The sequence below is a fragment of the Pleurodeles waltl genome, chromosome 11 (genome assembly GCF_031143425.1).
Source record: "Pleurodeles waltl isolate 20211129_DDA chromosome 11, aPleWal1.hap1.20221129, whole genome shotgun sequence".
NCBI classification, from domain to species: domain Eukaryota; kingdom Metazoa; phylum Chordata; class Amphibia; order Caudata; family Salamandridae; genus Pleurodeles; species Pleurodeles waltl.
This window is the reverse complement of record NC_090450.1, coordinates 92,273,520-92,295,184: the sequence shown is the minus strand read 5'-3', so window position 1 is coordinate 92,295,184 and position 21,665 is coordinate 92,273,520. Positions and strand designations below refer to the sequence as shown.

Below are 21,665 nucleotides of genomic sequence, written 5' to 3'. Positions count from 1 at the left end.
GACTCCTTCTGGCAGACGTCCAGTAAAAAGTTCTATCTTTCCACTGTACTTTGTCGCTTTGACCACTGTCAGTCCTCAGCAGTATGTTGAACTAAACGTAGGCATGCTCAGTCAACATGAGAGTGCACATGGTGTTCCTTGTTTCCATCACAGTCTTTGATACAGGAAACCCTCAAAGCAAAAGCATGCTTATTGTGTGCTTAGGAAAAAGTAAAACATTTCACGGAAATTGTTTTGGTGAATTCGAGGCAGGGGTCTCAGAGACATGCAGGGGTCCTTTTCTGTCCAGACACCATTAAACTCCAATCCTTCTATAGTTGTTAATCCCATCTCTCCATTCAGCTGCTGTAGAGTGAATGGTGCCGTTCTTTATCCCAGAGCAGAAGAAGAGTTTTCAGTATGAAGGATACTATAAATAGGCTAGATCAGAACTCCCTAATTCAGGGAAACAGTTCCATGAAAGTCCCCAGACAGTTACTTCTAAGTTAGTCTGCCCCAGCGAGCTTCAACAGAGTATTCTGATGCATTAGACTTGCAGCCTCTGTCGGCACTTGCTTTTGAGGCTTGTAATTTCATTTGTATCTTGTTTTTAAAAAGAAAGATGCCTTACCGAATCATGGACATATGCAAATGCAATACATACTTAAGCAAAATTCTTATTGTTTGTAACTAGCCAAGTGCATATATGCCCCAGATAATGACATGCTCTCTTCCTCTACTGTGGCAACGGAGGAGGGTGCTTCAGATTCTGTGCTGCTTCAGAGAGCACCAAGGTCCTGGACCTTGAGCTGCCTTCTGTGGCAGTTAGGACTAACCTTCTGACAGAGGTGCTCCATCCTCTGACCCCCTGCTCCTCTTTCATGAACCCCTTACAGACGTCTATCTGGGTACGTGATCCAAATCCGGCACATGAGCTGTGGGGGAACAGGACTATTGCCCACCACCATCGCTTTGCACTGGGTCACCCAGGTTTCTTAATGCAACACCCCACCCCTGAGAGCTTGGTTCTCCAAGCCTCTACTTCCCAGGGCATGTTACCTTCCACAGCCCTGGATAGGAAATCCCAAGAGATGTTTTCTTCCACAAACCTGGCATTGCGGTCCTTGGACACCACATGCCTTATGGGCTGTTATTCCCATGCTCTGTGAGATGCAGTTGCACAAATGCTGACGCAGATCCCGGAGGAGGCCCCGCCTGTACTTTCCCAAGCAGTTGCCAATGGCAATGACCAGCAAATTTCACGATCCGATGTGGACTGGACACGACCGACTCACTGGGCAGAGCGGTTGCATCAACATTGGCCCTTAGGTGCCACTCCTGGATGAGGACGTTTGACTTTTTGGGGGATGTCCAAGATAACCTTGTGGACATGCCCTTTGATTGCACCTGTCTCTTTGAAGAGAAAGCAGATTTGGCGTTTGAACGCTTCAAGGACAATTGTGCTCTGGTGAGGTCCTTGGGACTCACGGCGGCACCTCAAACCCCTCAGTCTGCTTTTTGCCCCATTCGTGGGTATGGAAGGAGCGCCCAGCCATGTCTGTTCTCCTCCAGCCACCATACATGCTGCCCAGTCTTTTCGTGGTTGGGGTACGTTGGATCTACTGTTCTCTTGGATCAGCGAGCCAGCAGTCTGGCCAGGCTGCGCCTCCTCAGCTTCTTCCAGATGTTCCTAGCCTGATGATTCCCCACCAGGGACCATTTGGAGCCAGGATCCACCATCATCTGCTCTGCTTGCAGTCCATTATGTTAGACAGGTGGGTTTTGATGATAGTCAGAAGGGGCTACTCCCTCCCTTCGAGACTACCCCTCCATTCATGCCACCATCCTACGATCAGACAATGGGGGGTCACTTGGCACTTCCCTGGACAGGAAGTTACGGCTCTCTGGACCAAGGGAGTCATAGAGATGTTCCCTCTGCCAGAACTAGGTCGAGGTTGTTATTCCGGATACGTTTTGGACAAGGGCATCTGTCCTATACTAGACCTTCGGTTCCTCAATCTCTTTCTCAAGAAGGAAAACTTTAAAATACTTACTCTAGTTCAGATTTTATCTGCCCTGGACCCAGGAGTTTGGATGGTCGTCCTGGCCAGGCAGGACGCTTATTTCTATATCCCTGTCCTGCTTGCCAACAGACGTTACTTGCAGTTCACAGTGGGCCATGAGCACTTTCAGTTCACCGTGCTCCCCTTTCGCCTTACCATTGCCCCTTGATTATTCACCAAGGTGTTGGCAGTGGTCACAGCTCATCTGCGCAGGTCAGGGGTTTTAGTATTCCCTTACCTCGACAACTTGATGTTAAAGGCAGGCTCACCCCAGGCTGTTGTCTCCCACCTCCAGACTATGGCGGATCTCCTGCATTCGCTGGGTTTCACTATAAACTTGTCAAAATCACACCTGACTCCCTCTCAGGCTCTCCCTTTTATCAGAGCTGTTCTGGACACAGTGCAGTTTTGGACTTATCCTCCGAGCATTGAGCCCAGGATATTCAGGCTAGGATACCAATGTTTCAGCCTCTGTCCTGGATTTCAGTGAGAATGACTCAGGCTGTTGGGCCTCATGGCCTACTGCATACTGCTGGTGACACATGCCAGATGGCCTGTGTGGGCTCTGCAGTGGGACCTGATGTTCAAGTGAGCGTAGTATCTGGGGAGTCTCTCCATTGTGGTCCAGATCTTGGAAGGAACGCTGCAAGATTGGCAGTGGTGGCTAATGAACCGCGATTGGGTCAGAGGCAGATCCTTCTCCCTTCCCCAACCAGATCTGACAGTAGTGACAGATGCATCACTTCTGGGATGGGGCAGAGAGGTGAAGCTCAGAAGCATCTGGTCTCCGGCAGAGTCTGGACTCCACATCAATCTGTTGGAGCTCTGGGCAATCAGACTACCATAAAAAGCATTTCTTTCCTCTTTCAAAGGGAAGGTAGTGCAGATTTGCATGGACAACACGACGGCCATATTGTACTGCAGAAAGCAGGGCTGAATTGGGTTGTGTACCCTTTGTCAAGAAGCTCTGAATCTCTAGACATGGCTGGAGCATGTGAGCATTTTTCCTCTGGCAGGCTCTCTGAACATCAGAGCAGATGAACTCAGCCAACAAATGTGTAATCGGTCACGAATGGCGTCTCTAGCCAGAGGTGACAGAGGTTCTTTCAGCAGTGGTGAAAGCCTTGGTTAGTTCTGTGCGCCTCTGCAGAGAACGCGTAATGTCAGCAGTATTGCATGTTGGAGTTTCCAAGGCGGCAATCGCTTGGTGATACTTTTCATCTCAAGTAGAACTCAGGCCTCCTGTATGCCTTTCTGCCCATACCACTTCTACCCAGTGCTAGCAAGAAAGACCAGGCCCAATTAATTCTTGTGGCTCCAGACTAGGCAGGAAGAGTCTTGCATCCAGAACTTGGCCATCGATCCTCCGAATAGACTGCCCTTTGGGTAGGATCTTCTGTCTCAGCTGCTGGGAAGGGTTCTCCACCCAAAGCTGTCCAGTCTCCGCCTTCTTGTGTGAAGATTGAGCGGAGGCTTTTGACATTCTGTTTAAAGTCTTTAATGTTATCTTGCCAGCCAGGCGCCCCTCCATCAAAAATGTATATGCCTGTCGTTGGAAGATACGTTCAGTCCTGCCGGACTTACTTGTTTGATCTTGGTTCGCAGACCAGCCTCTGAGGATGGTATTGCTTGGGTATTTACTCACAAGGTAAGGAATCTGCAACTCCGACTACTTCCTCCTCGGCGACCTGAATTTCCACCTCAAGGACTGCAACGACCAAAACACCACCTCCCTACTCTACAACCTCCCCATTCTCTTTCTCAGACAACTGATCACTGCTTCCACTCACGCCGCAAGACACACTGGACCCCATCTTTACCTCAAGCAACCAAATTATCATCAAGACTATCTCCACCCCAGACTGGGCAGACCACCCTTGCCTACACTTCACTATCTCTGCAGTCAGCAGCCGCATCCATGCTCCCAGGGCCCCCCACAGGAAATAAAATGAAATGAAATCACCGACGAGCAACTCAACACAACACTCTCCATATCACCCCTGCCTCCCTCGGGTGACGCAAACACCGCAGCACGCAAACTCAACTCCTGGATCAAATAATGCACTGACACCGTAGCCTCCCCCTCTGTTCAGCATTGGCCAAGCGCATCCCAATGAACGCCAGCTAGTTCACCAATGAACTCCGAAGTATCCAAGTGCACCTGCAGGCGCCTAGAGGAGAAGTGGAGTAACAGCCAAACAAGCAAAGACCTCCCCTCCTTCAGACCTGCCACCGACATCCACCACAGACACATAAAAAACACTGAAAAAAACGCACTCTGGGATCACATCAGCTCCTCCACACACAACACGAAGGAACCTTTCATGGTTATCAACGAATTCAAAGATTCCCCCCCACCCCCCCCTCCCCCAGTAGCCACCAGCATCCCCCGTCACAAGACTTCTGCAGCAGACTCTGCACCTTCTGCCACCGCAAGATCAAGGACATTTATGACAGCTTCCTCCTGGAGAACCAGCCCAGCATCAGAGCCTATGACAGACCTCTCCCGCCTCCCCCTGAGCTCCCACAGACCCCTGCCCCCACCACATCTGCATCAAAGCCAGCACATCAATGCCCATGAGCTTCGCAAGACGATGAACTGCTCCATCAACACAGCCAACTTCCCAGAAAACGATGAGGTATGCCCCTTCCTGAAGAAACCCTCGGCTGACCCATCTGAGCTAAAGAATTTCCTGCCCATCTCGCTTCTACCATACCAGGCCAAAGTACTGGAAAAGGCCATCAACCCACAGCTGTGGCAATTAATCGAGGACAATTCACTGAACACCTCCCAGTCTGGGTTCCACAGCAACCACGGCACGGGGACAGCTCTTCTTGCAGCCACTGATGATATCCGCAGACTCCTAGACTGTGGCCACACCGCAGCCCTCATGCTACTCGACCTCTCAGCAGCCTTCTACTCGGTCCCCCACAGAACCTTATGCACTAGGCTCCACAACACAGGGGTCTGCTAAAAAGCCCCGCTATGGATCCATTCCTTCATCTCTGGAAGAATACAGAGAATCAGACTCCCACCCTACACATCCAAACCTACAGATGTCAGCTGCGGAGTTCCTTAGGGATCCTCCCTGAGCCCAACACTCTTCAACATATTCATGGCCCCACTTGTAGCCATCATCAGAGTCCACAGTATGAAGGTCGTATCTTATGCCAATGAGACACAACTCATCATATCCCTTAATGAAGACCCGGGCGAGGAAAAGAGGAACTTCCTCACACGAATGGAAGTCGTCACGGCCTGGATGAGAGAGAGCTGCCTCAAGCTCAACTCAGATAAGACTGAGCTCATCTTCGGAAACTCCACCTCAGCCTGGAACATCTCCTGGTGGCCCACATCTTTCAGCGTCCCCCCCTTCTCTGACTGACCACACCCGTCACTTAGGAATCATCCTTGACTCCTCCTTATCAGTGACCAGACAGGTAAACATGGTCACCTTCTCCTGGTGGCACACCCTCCGCCAACTTCGAAAGATTTTCAAATGGATCCCAGTAGACTGCCGCAGGACAGTCACCCATGCCTCAGTCACAAGCAAGCTCTTCTACGGCAACACACGCTACACCAGCACCACAACAAAAAACATCAGAATGCTGCAACTCATCCAAAACACAGCTGCCAGACGCATCCTGAATCTTCCCCACCAGGAACATACCTCCCAGCACCTGAGGACCCTTCACTGGTCCCGATGAAGAAACCAATTTTCTTCAAGCTACTCACCCACACCTATAAAGCCATTCCCAACATCAGACCAGCCTACCTAAATCACTGCATCTCCTTCAACAACTCTGCCAGACCCCTCCGCTCCACCCAGCAGGCACTGGCTACTGTCCCACGCATATGGAAAACCACTGCTGGTGGAAGGTCCTTCAGGTACCTCGTAGTGAAGAACTGGAACAACCTACCCATGCACCTCAAGCAAAGCCCATCACTCACCACCTTCATGAAGAACCTCAAGATGTGGCTCTTTGGATGAGGCACTGGTCCCCTCTCACCTCCCCCAGCCCGCACCTTGAGACCCTCACAGGTGAGTAGTTGCACTCTACAAAAACCCATTGATTGAACTAGAAGTCTCTACCAGATGAACAAGTTCAGTAGTGCCTTATCTGGTAAATATATTGTAGTTGCATAATCCCTACCGACCCTCACATCCTCCCCGCTCTGCAAAGTGAGGGCCTTTGTTTTAACACACCAGTGGCCAGTGTTCTTCAAGGCTCTGTGCTTCTGGTGTGGAAAGTCGTGAAAAGAAACTGACTTCACCGCACCAGAGTGGCACCTATGTAGGACCTGCAACGTCCTATCCAGCGTGGATGACTCAGATGACGGGTGTAGAGTCGATCAATGCCACCTAACAATGCGCAGGGGTACTGCTGAAGAAAAATCTTCAGCTCAAGACAGATGCCAGGAGAAAATTCACAAAGTAAGGAATCTGCAACTAGAATATGTCTCTATCAGCTAATGTGTTACTGCTGAACCCCTGAAAATCCTTCATTCCTTTGAGAGAGGTGGGGCACAACTGGGAGACCAGGGAAAAACTGGCCAAAGGGACCCTCTTCGATGCCCCACTGTGGACTGAATGGTACGTCCCAAATTTCCTGCAAAAAGAGCCGCAGGTCTATGGTAAATCCTTACCCATAAGCATTGAAACATACCTTGTTCATAGGTGATGCCCCAGGGGCCAAAATCCCGGGTCTAACTGCATGGAGTGATCTAAAGGAAATACACATTTTAAACCAATTAGTGTGGAGACCCGATAACTGAACTCCTTTGAGGTACTAGATCGTGGGCAGAGTCTACAGAAATGTTTCCCTTAAAACCAGCAAGTCCTCTGCTTTAAACAAGATATTGTGCCTGCCTTCTGTGAGCAGGATTCCCTTGTCGAAATTTCTTATTAGTAGGTTCACAGCAAGAGGTTGTATCACTAAGAGAAAAAGGATACGTGACAAGTAGCAACCCCGTTGTCTCCTACAGCATATTGACTACCTTCTCTAAGGCATCAAACTAGTTTTTCCCCAAGCAAAAGGGCTAATATGTAATAGCATAATCCACCTAAATCATACTTCCCCCATATTAATATGCCTGAGCATCTCAATTAGGAAACTCAAGCTCACTGTAATAAATGCTTTTTCTAAATCAGCTGCCAACACAATGGCCGATTCCAGCTTGGCATTTGATGGTTCATACATTACTCTTATGAGAGATCTGACATTAATAACAGTATTTCTAGTGGGGCTAAAACCATTTTGGTCATGGGGAACTAATGCCTTCATATGGAGATGAAGTCTGTTGGTCGGTTCCTTTACTGAGAATCCTGTAATAAAGATTCATCATTGAAAGTGGTCTGAATGAGTTTCTATCAGCCAAGTCGCCACACTGCTTGGGTATAAGGACCACAATTTCCTCTCTGTGGTACCAGAGAGGCAGCCCCCCTCCACCCAGGCTGCTGTATACAACTTTAGTAACCAGGGCACCAACAGTCCACTGTGTGCCTGAAAGAACACCTTTGACTGGCCATCCATGCCAGGCGTTTTCACCCCACCAAAAACTTCAGTGCCCTCTGGATCTCGCAAGCTGTGATAAGACCCCTTAACTGTAGTGCCAGCACATCTCGACTCTCTGCAATACCAAACCATCCTGCAAGGCCACTACGTCAGGGAACTGAGACTTATTCGCCCTGTAGATATTCTGATAGTAATCGAAAAAGGCTGCATTAATTCCGGGCTGGTCCTAGACTACTTGTCCCTGAGTTAGGCATATATAGGCATATCTAGGCAGTACAAAAACAAAGAGGGAGTAGGAGGTTGTGGGGCTTGGTCTGTCCTCCTTGTAGCCTATGTACCATTACAAAAGAGGCCCAGCTAAAAGAACTACCACAGGAGGGATAGGAAAAAGGATTTTCCTGTTAGAAATACCCTCACCCACCAGGGTTACCCCTTGGTGGCATGCTTCATCATTGGGTTTCTTCCCGTTCCGCTTCGGAGCGGGTGTGCTACGACCTGGATACGTGGGAGCACTGATGTAGTCTTGTCAGTGTGAATCACAGGAGGGATAGGATTGGTGGGGTCTTGGGTGAGCTAAAAATACCTGTCTCCTAGTAATTCAAATAATTTAATAGATCTCTTTGAGGCGGTATGATTAAAAAGGGTCTGCGGAAGTCGGGGATGTAATGTACCTGACTCCCAGTCTACATGTTTCGAGCCTTACCCCTAGGTTCCTCTTCAGGACCAAGGTGGACTCCCTGGTGCGGGGGTGTTGCTTGTAGTTGCACTTTCCTCAAAGAGACACTCCAGCTCTGTACCTAATGCTCACCTACCGGGGTCCGACCGGAGGAGCTATGATAAGAGAATCCAAATACTACTAGTATCAATCACAAACACCATAAACAATAAGTATTATCTTATGACATCGCAGAGATGAAACCCATGACCCTCCCACGTGAGGAATGAGAAGTCCTTTATGGATCATATCTTCCTTTGTCAGCGTCCCAAGTTGCAGATCCCCCCCCCCACCTCCACCATGCAGTCCTGATGTCCAGTCAGTTGTGAGGGTTCTTAGACTCTTGGCCTTGTGTGTACTTCTGCTGCTCCATTACCATTGGCCTATGCAATGAGGTAATTGAAAATGGCATTGGAACTCCACTTCAATGACCTCAGCAATGGTGGTGCCTCATGGACAACATCCACATGTCAGACGTGATGGTCCAGGACCTTTAATTATGGAAGGAGGTACACATGATGTTCATGGCAGTTCTCCCACCCCCATTCAAAACTTACAGTGGTGATCGATGCATTGGTTATCTGCTGTGGAGGCAACCTGGCAAAGTGGTTATCAGAAGCATTTGGTTTCTTTTCAAGCAGACTCCACATCAATGTTTTTGAAGTTGTATGTCATCCGGCTGGCTCTTGAGGTTTTTCTGCCTTCAATCAAGGAAAGGCCTGTGCATGTTCTGATGAACAACACAGCTGTTGCGTGGTACTGTCTTCAGCATAGTTGTGTAGGGCTACTGGGGGTGTGCCTGGAAGCCCTGAGACAGTTGCTGGACCGTAAAGGGATCTCACTGATTGTCAGCCATCTGGTAGAATCTCTGAACCCCAGGGCAAACAGGCTCACAAAGCACCATTTAGCCAATAACATTTGCTCCCCGAATCAATTGTTAAAAGTATCTTCGCCCAGTGTGAGGTGTCTTAGGAAGATCTTTACCCTGCTCTAGAGAGCGTTCATTGTTAAGCCTGTTTCATCCAGTGTTTCTGCCTCAAGACTCTCTGGGAGATGTGTTTTGCCTTCTGTGGGACTCATGTCTCCTCTGTGCACTATCTCCTCTGCCAGTCCTTCCCCAAGTTCTGAAGAAGGTTAAAAGAAAACAGGCTCAGATCATCCTGATAGCCCAGGTCTTGGCTCAGAAAGTGTGGTTGCTGAGTCTGTACATTTCCATTCGTCTCCATCTGCCTCTGCAGAGGGCTTACTGTTCCCTGAACAGGGCAGAGTTCTTCATCTGAATCTCCACACCCTTCTCCTGAGTGGTTTTGACTTGCTTGTAGAGGTGGTACATCTTGTGTTGGTGTCTAATGACACTACATGTTGCGCAAAGTTTGCAGTCTGTGTGAGGGACTCATAGATAGATCCGCTGTAACCTAAACTTTTCATTTAAATCTGTTTTGTCCGGCCTTTAACTTTTCTGCATATGTCTAATCAGCACTTCCTGTTTCACTTATCAGTTTTGATGCGTTTGTTGAAATGATTTATGTATCTGTTTTCTTCAATACCTTTTGTTATACTGTACAGGGACCTTATCTTAGTTCTAACTTTCCTAATGCGCATGCTTTCTGACCCTCTGCAGAGCTTTTCATTGTGGCTTTTGCCTCTTAAGACTGTCTTCTACTTTGCAATTACGTCTAGACTGTGTGTCCAGAGACCTGCAGATGCTGTCAGTACACTCAATACACACAGCCCCTTCTTTCTGGGTTGTTGTTGCTTCAGAACCAGAACTCATGTCTATCAGAGGGGTTCTCGCCGCAGTCTGTCACGATTCGTGCTTTTTTCTCTCTGCCACTTTAAAGGAGGAGGAAAGGTTTGCTTGGGTGGACCCCAGGAGAGCCCTTAGCGTTTACATCTTTCGAACTAAGATGAACCAAGGGGATAACCATATCATTGTGGGGTTTTCTGGTGTGACGATGGGGGAATGTAGATTGTTCACTGCAAAAATGTGTTATACTGTGGCTAAGAAGGAGCCGCCTGGAGGGTTTCAGGCTCATTCTATTAGAGCTGAGGCCTACGCTTTGTCCTTAGCCAGGCGTGTTCCAATACTTAGCTCTGAACTTCTGCCAAGCGGCTACGTGGGTGTCCATGCACTGCTTCACAAGACATTGGTGTCTTGATTCGAAGGTTCACAGAGAGGGCTATTTTGCTCTGTTGGTCCTGTATGACCTCCTGATCTGAATCCCTCCCCCCCCCCCCCCCCCCCCTCGCCCTCCACCTATTGGATGATGCTTTGGTGTCTGTCCAAAAGGTGAGGCATCTGGAGCTTTGAAGTATCCTTTGGAAGAACATGTTACTTAATTCCTCTGATGCTATTTTGGGTGGATACTCTAACATCAGGTTCCTCAGCACCTACTCCAGACTTCTAGGCGTTCATATGGTCCTATCTTAGAGCCTGCACTCTAGCATTGTTCTCAATATGTTACTGATTCCACACACCATCTGAAGGTGTAGAATGCTTTATGGTAAAATTGACCTTGGCACACAGGGCTGGTGTCAGTATAGAGCTAGGCACTGTCACTTTTGAAGGCAGAGCGAGGTTGCTGTGAAGACCGATGGCATCACTTATTGACGTTTGGGAGCAATTGCTAAATTCCAGATGAAGCCTTGGAAAATTCACACGCTTCAGAATCCGTGATTAGAGCATCCACCAAAAGGAAGGTAAGTAACGTGTTCATCATTGCCCTGTAAACACTCACACGCCCGTTTTCAAAGTCGATACTATTCCTACCCACTACATCACACTCAAATCATCTCTTTTCTCCAGCAGTACCACTATTGCTCAGGAACACAGGATCTTTCCACCCTCAGTCACACTGCCCTTCTTCAATACATAGATCATATACCCTCCTTCCACCGATCCACTGAATCTCCCTGTGTCTACTCAAGTGGTCAAACTGCACTCCACCGTCCTTACAGATTATCCTGGAAACTTCTTTCTGCTGCCACAAGATCCTCGTTGGGAGAACTCCTTGCACGTCAGTCGTACTGCATCACATGATCACGGTTGAAAAATGTGTAGTGATGCTCTTTTCTGATAGTTTCTCTTTTTGAACCTCATCTTTCACAATACTGCTTTTGTTTGGAAAAAAAAACTAAATAAAAAAAGTTACTTCTAATCACTTGTAAAAATATACTTTATTGTACGTTCAGTTTTAAGGTTTTCTGCAACTATATTGAGGGACATAAAGTTACTTAATAATTATTGGCGACTCATAAAACCAAATCAGAGGAACATTTCTTATGGGCAGTGTTAGAAGTGTGCATGTAGACAGCAGAGTCAGTGGATCTAACTGATAAGTAATGAACTTAAACGTTCTGGAATATGGAGTGCAAAATTAAGTTTCTGCTCTGTGCATAAGGCCTGTGTGGACAAATGATGAGGCTAACCGTAGAAATCATCAGCTCACTTTTCACCAGCAATTAACCTGCACTTCATGACTGCACACATGATCAGCCAAATGCCTTCAAGTCATTGGAGCGTGGAGGTGGATCTCTCGAGAGTTGAAGGGCCCAGGTTTGGGAAAGCATTGAATTCAAGCTTGAGAACAAAGTTTGGTCCCAGGTGCTTTCTTGAAACCTGAACTGTTTATGCTTGCTTTCAGTTAACTGTTTACCAAAATAATAAATTGTTTTGACAAATATTTTACATAAAATAAATATACGTGCCAGCTCCATGGATACCTCAAGCTTTGTTTCTATATCCCCATATATGCCCTCCTTATACAGCTGTATAATCATTAACGCACCAGTTTACTGTGTTGGCCTGTGCCTCTTGTCCCACTAAGTCTCACATATTATTGACCGTCCTTCCTGTGACCTAGTCTACTTTTACCATAATAATGCTGCAGAAGACTTGCATACCACCCTTACCTTTTGGACTGACTATGTCAAAAGGCCAAAATATTACATTACACAATATTACTTTTTCTTTTTTACAGTCAGAATAGCAGCAGAAACCCAAGAGAAAAAGCATGGGAGTGGAGCTTCATATGTTTTGTGGAAGGTTTGTTATGCAAGGGAACAAAACCATCTGAAGCAGAAGGAATAACAGGGTCAAGGTGACTGGTGCAGAAAGTGAACAGATAAATAAGAGTGTTAATGCAGTCCGAGATCAGAGTGTAGCACTCATAAAGAGCAAAGTGGTATCGATAGCGTTTCAGGCAAGGTTGAGCAGGACAAACAAAAGTGCACCACTACATAGAGAAGTGTTTATGATTTGGCAACAATGATTAAGAAAAAGACAAGGGTCATTATTTTCTCTTAGAATTAAAGGCTTGCCCATTATGGCTCCCAAATAAGGACAGTCCAGTACTTAGTTAGCACTTTAGGTAGATTTCTGGTTTTGCATGACCAATGGGAAGCTTCCTGACAGTCACTTCCCAGGCACCTGGAATCGTCGCCTAACATGAAATCTAATAGTTTTGAAGGAGCATACTGCTTTGGATTCTGGGGTTTGGAGTGGTGTTTACAATAGTACAAAACATTTTTATGTGCAAGAGGCTTTCTCCTTGCTTCCATTGCACAAACTCTTCTGTTCCCTGCTGCTGAGTTGCATATGCTTGCACACCATTATTTTGTAAGTTCAGAGTCTGGTTTTATAATTTACCAGGACCACCTGTTCTCAGAAGTACAGATACCTGACAACATCTCAATGTTAAAAATCAAAAGTACCTTAAATATGTCAAAAACAGGATCTATGTGTTTTCAGAAGCTGTTTCTTCAACTCTACATTTGTGACTAATTTTATTATCTTATTTTCTAGCTATTATCTTTATGTGTATGATAAAGTGGTGGCCCCAAATGTGTCCTTGACGTCTTCTGTATCAAGATGCAAAGATATCACAAAACCAGTAAGCAAAGTTTCAGAAGCAGATAAGCCTTCTCCAGTTCCGGTGGATAAACAGACGAAAAGTGGTAAACACAAAAGATGCGTTTGTTATCCAGATTTGTCACCCAAGGATCAGGAAAAACTGGATGTGAAAATGAACACTGCTATTTGTGATGGCTCACGTAAGTAGATATTCTTCTTAAATTTCAGCTTGAACTGAAGTTTGTAGTACATGGTTTCAAATTCTTTGGGAGAGCGATTGCGTATATGATGAAGTGGTTTGCGACAAAAGTGAGGAGATGGAGGAATATGAGTATGCTCGCAACAAATATCTGAAGGAGGAGGAGGGGACCAGAAGAAGGAGGACTGGAAGGAGGAGAATTTTGAGCCAGATGGGTATGAGGTGAAAGTTGTGGGAAGAGAGACAGGAGGAGATGGATGATTGGGATGAGGGTGCTAAAGAAATGGCGATGGATCCAAACAAAGAATATCAGATGGAGAAGGATCCGGAGGAGGTGGTTCAGGATAAAGATGAATATATAAAAAATTATTCAGAGCGGGAGAACAACACATTAAATTGGCACTGAAAATAGGAGGGCGAGGAGGAGGTGTGAATGAAGATGAATGAGAAGGCGAAGGTGGAGAAGCAGGATTAGGCAGAGGAGATTGCTAACCTGAAAAAATCATGATGAATCGAGGATCAGTGGAGGATCGGATTAACAATCATCAGTAGGAGATTTATGATTAGGAGGGTCATCAGGATGATAATTATCAGAGGGAGGAAGGTGATGAGGTGGAGGATTATTTGAGGAGGAGGATCTCCCAAAGTCACTGGTCTTGACAGCGGGTCTACATTCTTTCAGCTATTACAGTTGTTCACTGTTCCCACTATGCTCTTATTCCTTTTTTGAGCTCTCATAGCAGGCTCACATGTCCAAAGGAAAGGAAATTATGGATATCAGGTGGGTTCCTCTTTGGGAGCAAGAAGCCTCAGACCATTTCATACAGGAAGTGAGCCTGTCTTTTGTGTTTGCCAGCTCCTATGAGACAACAGTTTCTGATATCTCCAAACTAAATAACAGTTCTGCCTCATTGACTAAAGTAGGTCCAACCTGTAGCAAATCTCCACCACTGCAATTTTACCAGTTGAGAATATGTTTGAGCAAAGGCCTATCTACTCTGGTGCTCAAATTGCACTATTCATGTCCCCCTCTTCTTACTTGCTTGTCTCCGACCCTTAACCTTCACATTTTGTTTTTAAATGTTGCATGCAAAAGAATGCTCCAATGACCTTTGTGCCTGCAGGGTTCATCTTACAAGTTGAGAAGGAAGTGTGGCTGTGGGACTAAGAGCAATAGTCACTGTGATCAAGTGCAACTCTTTCCAAGTATCTCTGTCACAATCCATGCAACATTTTTTTTTTTTTTTTCCTTTTATTGATTTTTGGTACATATAGAAAAACAAATATTACAACATGAAGGGAAGTCCCCTCAAGTAGAGTAAAGAGATCTGACCTTGGCCAATTATAGCGTTTCTTGCAGGCATTCTGTCCTTTTGCACTAGGTTTCTGCGTCCGCAGACATGTGATTTGCCATTTTCATATAAAACTTTATTTATATCTATTATATTACAGTAAGGGATAGTTTCCATAAGATGATACAGTGGCCCTCTAGTCACTGTCGATTTATGTCTCCTCCTGAGGGAATCAACCCTCCCTCCCACCCTTCCAAACTAACGTTTGAGTGTCTGGTAAGTGCAATGTAGAGTAGCTATTATCTGTAAGAACTTGGTCTCGTATGGGTTGGTCTGGAATGTGTTTCGCTCATGGGTGTGATTGGGGCATTCCTGTATGGGTGCTTTGCTAGAGTACGTGTTTTATGGAGTGCTTCGGGGGTCTGTGCCATTCTGCCGGCGTTCCCTTATGGGTGTCAGGGGTCCTGAGCTTCCTCGACTCGCAGTTCCCATTCTCCTACCATTATGCTCCAAGCCCTAGCTCTGGCTATAGGCCTCTGGCCTCTCCATGCCTCTCTATGTCTAATCGTCTCTTCGACTTTAGACCATCTGAGGACTTCCCTTTTCCAAGCTTGTATCCTTGGTCCTGTCGCCGCTTTCCATGTCATTGCTATCTCTCTTTTGGCCAAGACAAGTGCTAGATCATGAAATTGGTTAGTGTATTTGTGTTTGGGCTGACGCCGATAACCTCCTAGAAGGCAGTGTCTGGGGTCCTCTGGTACCGCACGCCCAGTAATACAATCCATGCAACATGGGGGCAAAAGCTATCTCCTTTTTCATCTTTGTTGTCTCTCTGCATTTCAGTCCACCTTTCATTTTAAAGAATTAAATGACCCGATAAATATACAGTCAAATTGTTAACAGCAACTACAAAAGCCAAAAAAAGTTCTTCACAATACAATCCAAACTATACCTTGGGCCAATATTTCAGACTTTAAACCTGACATCTCAACATTCATGTGAGCCCCATCCCTTGAAATCAAAAAACATGTCTTGCCTGTAGTCCTTAGTAGGTACCTTTTTGTTTCAGTGTCCTAATATATCCATTGATACCTGTGTTGTCAGCACCATAAAATTAGCCTATATGCTTCAGGTGCTCATTCACCCAATAATCCTATTGTTACATTGCATGATTGGTTACCAGATTTTCTGACATTATCTCCTTATCTATAGTTAAAAGTCTAAAAAGCATGGTAGCAAAGAATCGCCTCTCCTTTGTATTGATGTTATAATGTTTACCCTGGATAAAAGTTCGAAGGTGGAGCACCCCAGGAATGACTCACCCATGTGACCTTATGGGTGCTGTCCTACCTGAAATTTCACCATCACTCTAATGGTTTTGGTTTTGTCTGCACTATCTCATAAAGTTAGCACTGTACAGGAATGCTCCTAGGCCAGTACTGGAAGGTAGCCACCACAAAGGCTTAAAAAAACAAAAATAGAAGTTGTGAGTGCTTGTACTTACATTTCTGTGTGCATTCTTGCTTGCATGTTAGGGAGATGGCGTGATGTGCTAATGCCTGGGAATTGTTGGCGCTGGCCCAAAGGTGGTAATACTTTGCATATTGTGAGCATCAACGTCGTAATGGTGTGTGCCCTGTGTATAATACTGGCTCTGTGCTAATGATCATAATTCTTATAATCAGTGTTAGTGGCATGAAGTCCACTCCCAGTTTTATGCTGATCGTTCAATAATGGTGTCAGCGCTTGCTATATTATGGGCCGTGAAACCATGACATGGTTATTCATTAGCATGTGAAGCAAGATCTATCCATGTGTGGCACAAGCACATGTGATTACTTGATGAAAATGAAAAACTGGTGTTTTGGCATCAAAGGTGTATTTGCTAAAAACTAAAAGCTTGCATTTCAGGTCAGAAATTAAGCTTGTGTTCTATGAAACAAAGCTTTTGTGTTGAGAAATGCTTTATATTTTCAAAATAAACATCATATATTCAATTACAAAATGTATGTAATTTCTTATACTAAAAGGCTGATCTTTGGGGACTTAATGTTCACATTTACATATGCATATCTAAATCTGTTTTGCGTGACCATCACTACCACTGTCTGAATTCCTTGCCTGGTTATGACCCGTGTGTTGTATGAACTAGCCTATTGCTCACTAACCTGAGTTAATAATTCTCCTGTATTAGCCTGTGACCTATTTCTGGCGCTGCTTTCTATGACCGTTAAGTGTGTGATTTGCATATTTATGGTATTTTTCCACCGTGTCCCTTCCACGAAATATTTCACTCATCAGATGTCTGTAAGCACCCATAATGGGGAAGAAAGGACAAAATAACTAATTGTAATGCATAAATTGATGCTATAAAATGATTGGCCTTGTTAATTCCATTTGCTTGACTGCTCATATGACTTGTTAGTCCTCATTAAGTGAGACTGTGCTACAAAAGGCTCTATCATACAACTATTGTTTCATGAACCATGGATTTGAGCCTTGTTTATGGACTCCTCTTTCAGAGTTCATCCCATAAACCTTTATAGATAAGTATGCATATAGAAAGTGCATTACTACCTATTATCTGTCACTGAAATGCTACAGTTAACCCGAAAATGCATTTAAAAGAGGACAAGTCCAAAGCAGGGCACTAAGGAGTCTGTAAGTGACCTAAAGAGAGGAAGGGAACAAGCAGGATTTTAGATGTTTTTTTCACAGTAAGAGAGAAGTTGGAAGCAAGGTCCACAGATTAGCCGTAACAACCAAGAACATTCTGTCTCTGATCTGGGTGCAGCGGTTATGGGATGTTTATAAGAATGGCAATGATAGGTAGCTGTGAGCCTGTGAATATAAATATATAAATATATATATACGTGTGTGTGCATATATATATATATATATTCGATGTGTAGCTGCAGATACATATGCTGTGCACTGTTCCTGCCATCTAGTGTTGGGCTCGGAGTGTTACAAGTTGTTTTTCTTCGAAGAAGTCTTTTCGAGTCACGGGACCTAGTGACTCCTCCCTTTCGGCTCCATTGCGCATGGGCGTCGACTCCATCTTAGATTGGTTTTTTTCCGCCATCTGGTTCGGATGTGTTCCTCTTCGCTCTGTATTTCGAATCGGGAAAGTTAGAAAAGAATCGAAAAATCGTCGGTATTGTTCTCGTTCGGTACCTGTTTAGTTTTAGTGTATCGGCACCGACATCAAGACCGCTACGGCAGCCCTTCGGGGCTTCCGCTCTTCATCAAGGCCTGGTCGGCCCGACAACACCCATCGTCCAAGACTAATGGACTGGGCCCCCTTCCGTTTCTGTCCTAAGTGTCACGCAAAGTATCCTTATACAGACCAGCATCACGTCTGTAACCTGTGTTTGTCGCCCGAACACAGGGAGGATACTTGTGAAGCTTGCCGAGTGTTTCGATCGAAGAAAACCTTAAGAGATCGCGCGCAAGAAGACTACAAATGGCGTCAAAACCAAAACAAGATCTCGACGTCGAGGAGGAAGAGAGAATTTCCATCCAAGAAACAGACTTGGATGAATCCGAAGGTGAACGACCCTCGACGGCGCAACAAACTGTGAGTAAACCTGCCCCGTCCCACACCCAGGGTCACACCAAAAAATTCAAGGCCACGGGGACGCCACCGCCAGCAGGCCATGGCTCAACCCACAGAAAGGAAGGTGACCAAACATCGGCACCGAAAAAGGCCAAAGATTTGCCGAAGACTTCCGACTCCGGTCGAGATTCCGGCACCGAAAAGATTCGGCATCGAGTCAAGCAAGCCTCGAAAAAGCTCCTCGGAACCGAAAAAGACAATTACATTAGGAATTTCGGTACCGAAAAAAACGGCTTCGGAACCGAAACGCTCTTCCTACACTGAGGAGCAAGGGCTTTCTATGCAGCTCAAAGAAAGGCACAGATTTGAGCAAGATCTGGATGTAGAAGAACATGACCAAATGCAACAAAGGCTACAAATCCAGAAGGACACAGGGAGGATACATACCATCCCTCCACTCAAATCCAAAAGACAACTAGCCTTTCAAGAAACTGAAATGCAACCGAAAGCCAAAGTGGTTAGAGACAAATCACCACCACCACAATTCTCACCACAACCATCCCCAAGGCAATCACCTCACTTGTCACCAGTGGGTACACCGATGGCGCAGTCACCCACACATACTGGGATGACGCAAGATGATGCGGATCCCTGGGATCTATACGACCCTCCTATATCTGACAACAGCCCAGAGTGTTATCCAGCCAAGCCTTCACTACCAGAAGACAGTCCGGCATATACGCAAGTACTAGCCAGGGCAGCTACATTCCACAACGTAACAATGCACTCTGAACCAGTGGAGGATGACTTCCTTTTCAACACTCTGGCATCCACTCGCGCATCCTATAAAAGCCTGCCAATGCTACCGGGCATGCTCAAACACGCACAACAGGTCTTCCAAGAGCCTGTAAAGGGGAGAGCTATCACGCCAAGGGTCGAAAAGAAATATAAACCGCCCCGTCAGACCCAGTGTTTATAACTAAACAGCTCCTTCTGGACTCAGTGGTTGTGGGGGCTGCAAGGAAAAGGGCGAACTGACAATCATCCGGGGATGCCCCACCGCCTGATAAAGAGAGTCGAAAGTTCAACGCAGCAGGCAAGAGTGGCATCACAAGTGGCCAATCTATGGCGAATTGCTAACTCGCAAGCCATACTTGCACGCTACGACAGGGCACACTAGGACGAAATGCAAGACTTCATCCAGCATTTGCCCAAGGAACACCAAAAACGTGCACAACAAGTAGTTGAAGAGGGACAGGCCATATCGAACAATCAAATACGGTCTGCCTTAGACTCTGCAGATACAGCAGCACGGACTGTCAACACAGCTGTAACGATTCGAATGCATGCATGGCTGCGAAGTTCTGGATTTAAACCAGAAATACAACAGGCGGTACTAAATATGCCGTTTAATCAACATCAGTTGTTTGGGCCGGAGGTGGATACCGCGATCGAGAAAATGAAAAAAGACACGGACACGGCCAAAGCCATGGCCACGCTCTACTCCTCACAGTACAGAGGCACATTTAGGAAACCACAGTTTAGGGGGGGGTTTCGACAACAGACATCTGAACCATCCACCTCCCAAACTAAACCCACCTACCGGTCCGAAAACCAAAGAGGGGGGTTTCGTGGTTCCTACAGAGGGCAATTCCCATGAGGAAGAGGGAAATTCCAGCCCTCCAAACCAAGCCCTAGCAAACAGTGACTTCAATGTCACACTTCCCCAACACTTGTCAACAGTGGGGGGGAGGCTAACCAAATACTACCACAATTGGACACACATTACCACAGACACGTGGGTCCTATCAATTATCCAACATGGTTATTGCATAGAATTCACAACATTCCCTCCAGATGTTCCACCAAAACCACACAGATTGTCTCCACAACACTCAGACCTATTACAAATAGAGGTCCAAGCACTGCTACAAAAACAAGCCCTAGAGCTAGTACCCTATCACCAGAAGGGAACAGGCGTTTACTCCCTGTATTTCCTTATTCCAAAAAAGGACAAAACACTAAGGCGTGTCTTAGATCTCAGAACACTGAATCTCTTCATCAAATCAGATCACTTCCACATGGTAACACTTCAGGACGTAGTTCCCTTACTTAAAAAAGGGGAATACATGACAACACTGGATCTCAAGGATGCGTATTTTCACATACCCATCCATCCATCTCACAGGAAATAACTCAGGTTTGTAATACAATGCAAACATTATCAATTAAAAGTGCTACTGTTCGGAATAACAACAGCCCCCAGAGTATTTACAAAATGCCTAGCCGTAGTAGCAGCTCATATAAGGAGACAGCACATGCACGTATTCCCATATTTGGACGATTGGCTAATAAAAGCCAACACTCAGCAACAATGTCAATTTCACACACAATACGTCATAGATACTCTACACAAACTAGGGTTTTCTATAAATTACCAAAAATATCATCTACAACCATCCCAAATACAACAGTACTTGGGAGCAACACACAAAGAGCAATTGCCACTCCAAGTCCACTAGTCGTTTCAAAATGTAAGATCAAGCATGCAACCAAACCAACAATACACGGTAAGGTTTGTGATGAAACTACTAGGCATGATGTCCTCATGCATAGCTATTGTCCCAAACGCAAGACTACACATGCGGCCCTTACAACAGTGCCTAGCAAAACAATGGACGCAGGCACAAGGTCAACTCCAAGATCTAGTGTTGATAGACTGCCAAACACACTCTTCCCTTCAATGGTGGAACCCTGTAAATTTAAACAAAGGGCGGCCTTTTCAAGACCAGGTGCCTCACGCCATTATCACAACAGACGCTTCCATGATTGGGTGGGGAGCACACCTCAACAATCACAGCATACAAGGTCAATGGGACACTCAACAAAAACCACTTCACATAAATCATTTGGACCTGCTAGCGGTATTTCTAGCATTAAAAGTGTTTCAGCCACTTCTAGCCCACAAACACATTCTTGTCAAGACAGACAATATGACAACAATGTATTATCTAAACAAACAGGAGGGGACACACTCGTCACAGCTGTGTCTCTTAGCACAAACAATTTGGCATTGGGCAATTCACAACAACATTCGCCTGATAGCACAATACATACCAGGCATTCAAAATCAGTTGACCGACAGTCGAGATCAACAGGAAACTCATGAATGGGAAATACATCCCCAGAATTCTACAAGATCGCTTCTACCGCTGGGGGACACCAAATATAGACCTATTTGCAACAAAAGAAAACGCAAAATGCCAAAACTTCACTTCCAGGTACCCACACCCTCAGTCCAAGGGCAATGCTCTATGGATCAGCTGGTCAGGGATATTTGCTTACGCTTTTCCCCCTCTCCCGCTCATCCCTTATCTGGTCAACAAACTGAGTTAAAAAACAAACTCAAACTAATACTTATACCACCAATGTGGGCTCGCCAACCAAGGTACACCACACTGTTGGACGTATATGTGGTACCCCACATCA

The 21,665-nt window shown here is 45.8% G+C and overlaps 1 protein-coding gene across 2 annotated transcripts in view; it reads left to right on the top strand.

Annotated features, from left to right (window-relative positions):
* SKIL (SKI like proto-oncogene) overlaps positions 1–21,665 on the top strand; it is a 134,909-nt gene that overhangs the window by 63,316 nt on the left and 49,928 nt on the right. For both annotated transcript variants that reach the window (XM_069213179.1, XM_069213178.1), the window contains exon 4: positions 13,079–13,326. In XM_069213179.1, the coding sequence (XP_069069280.1) occupies positions 13,079–13,326 (248 nt within the window). The remainder of the gene's footprint in view (positions 1–13,078; positions 13,327–21,665) is intronic.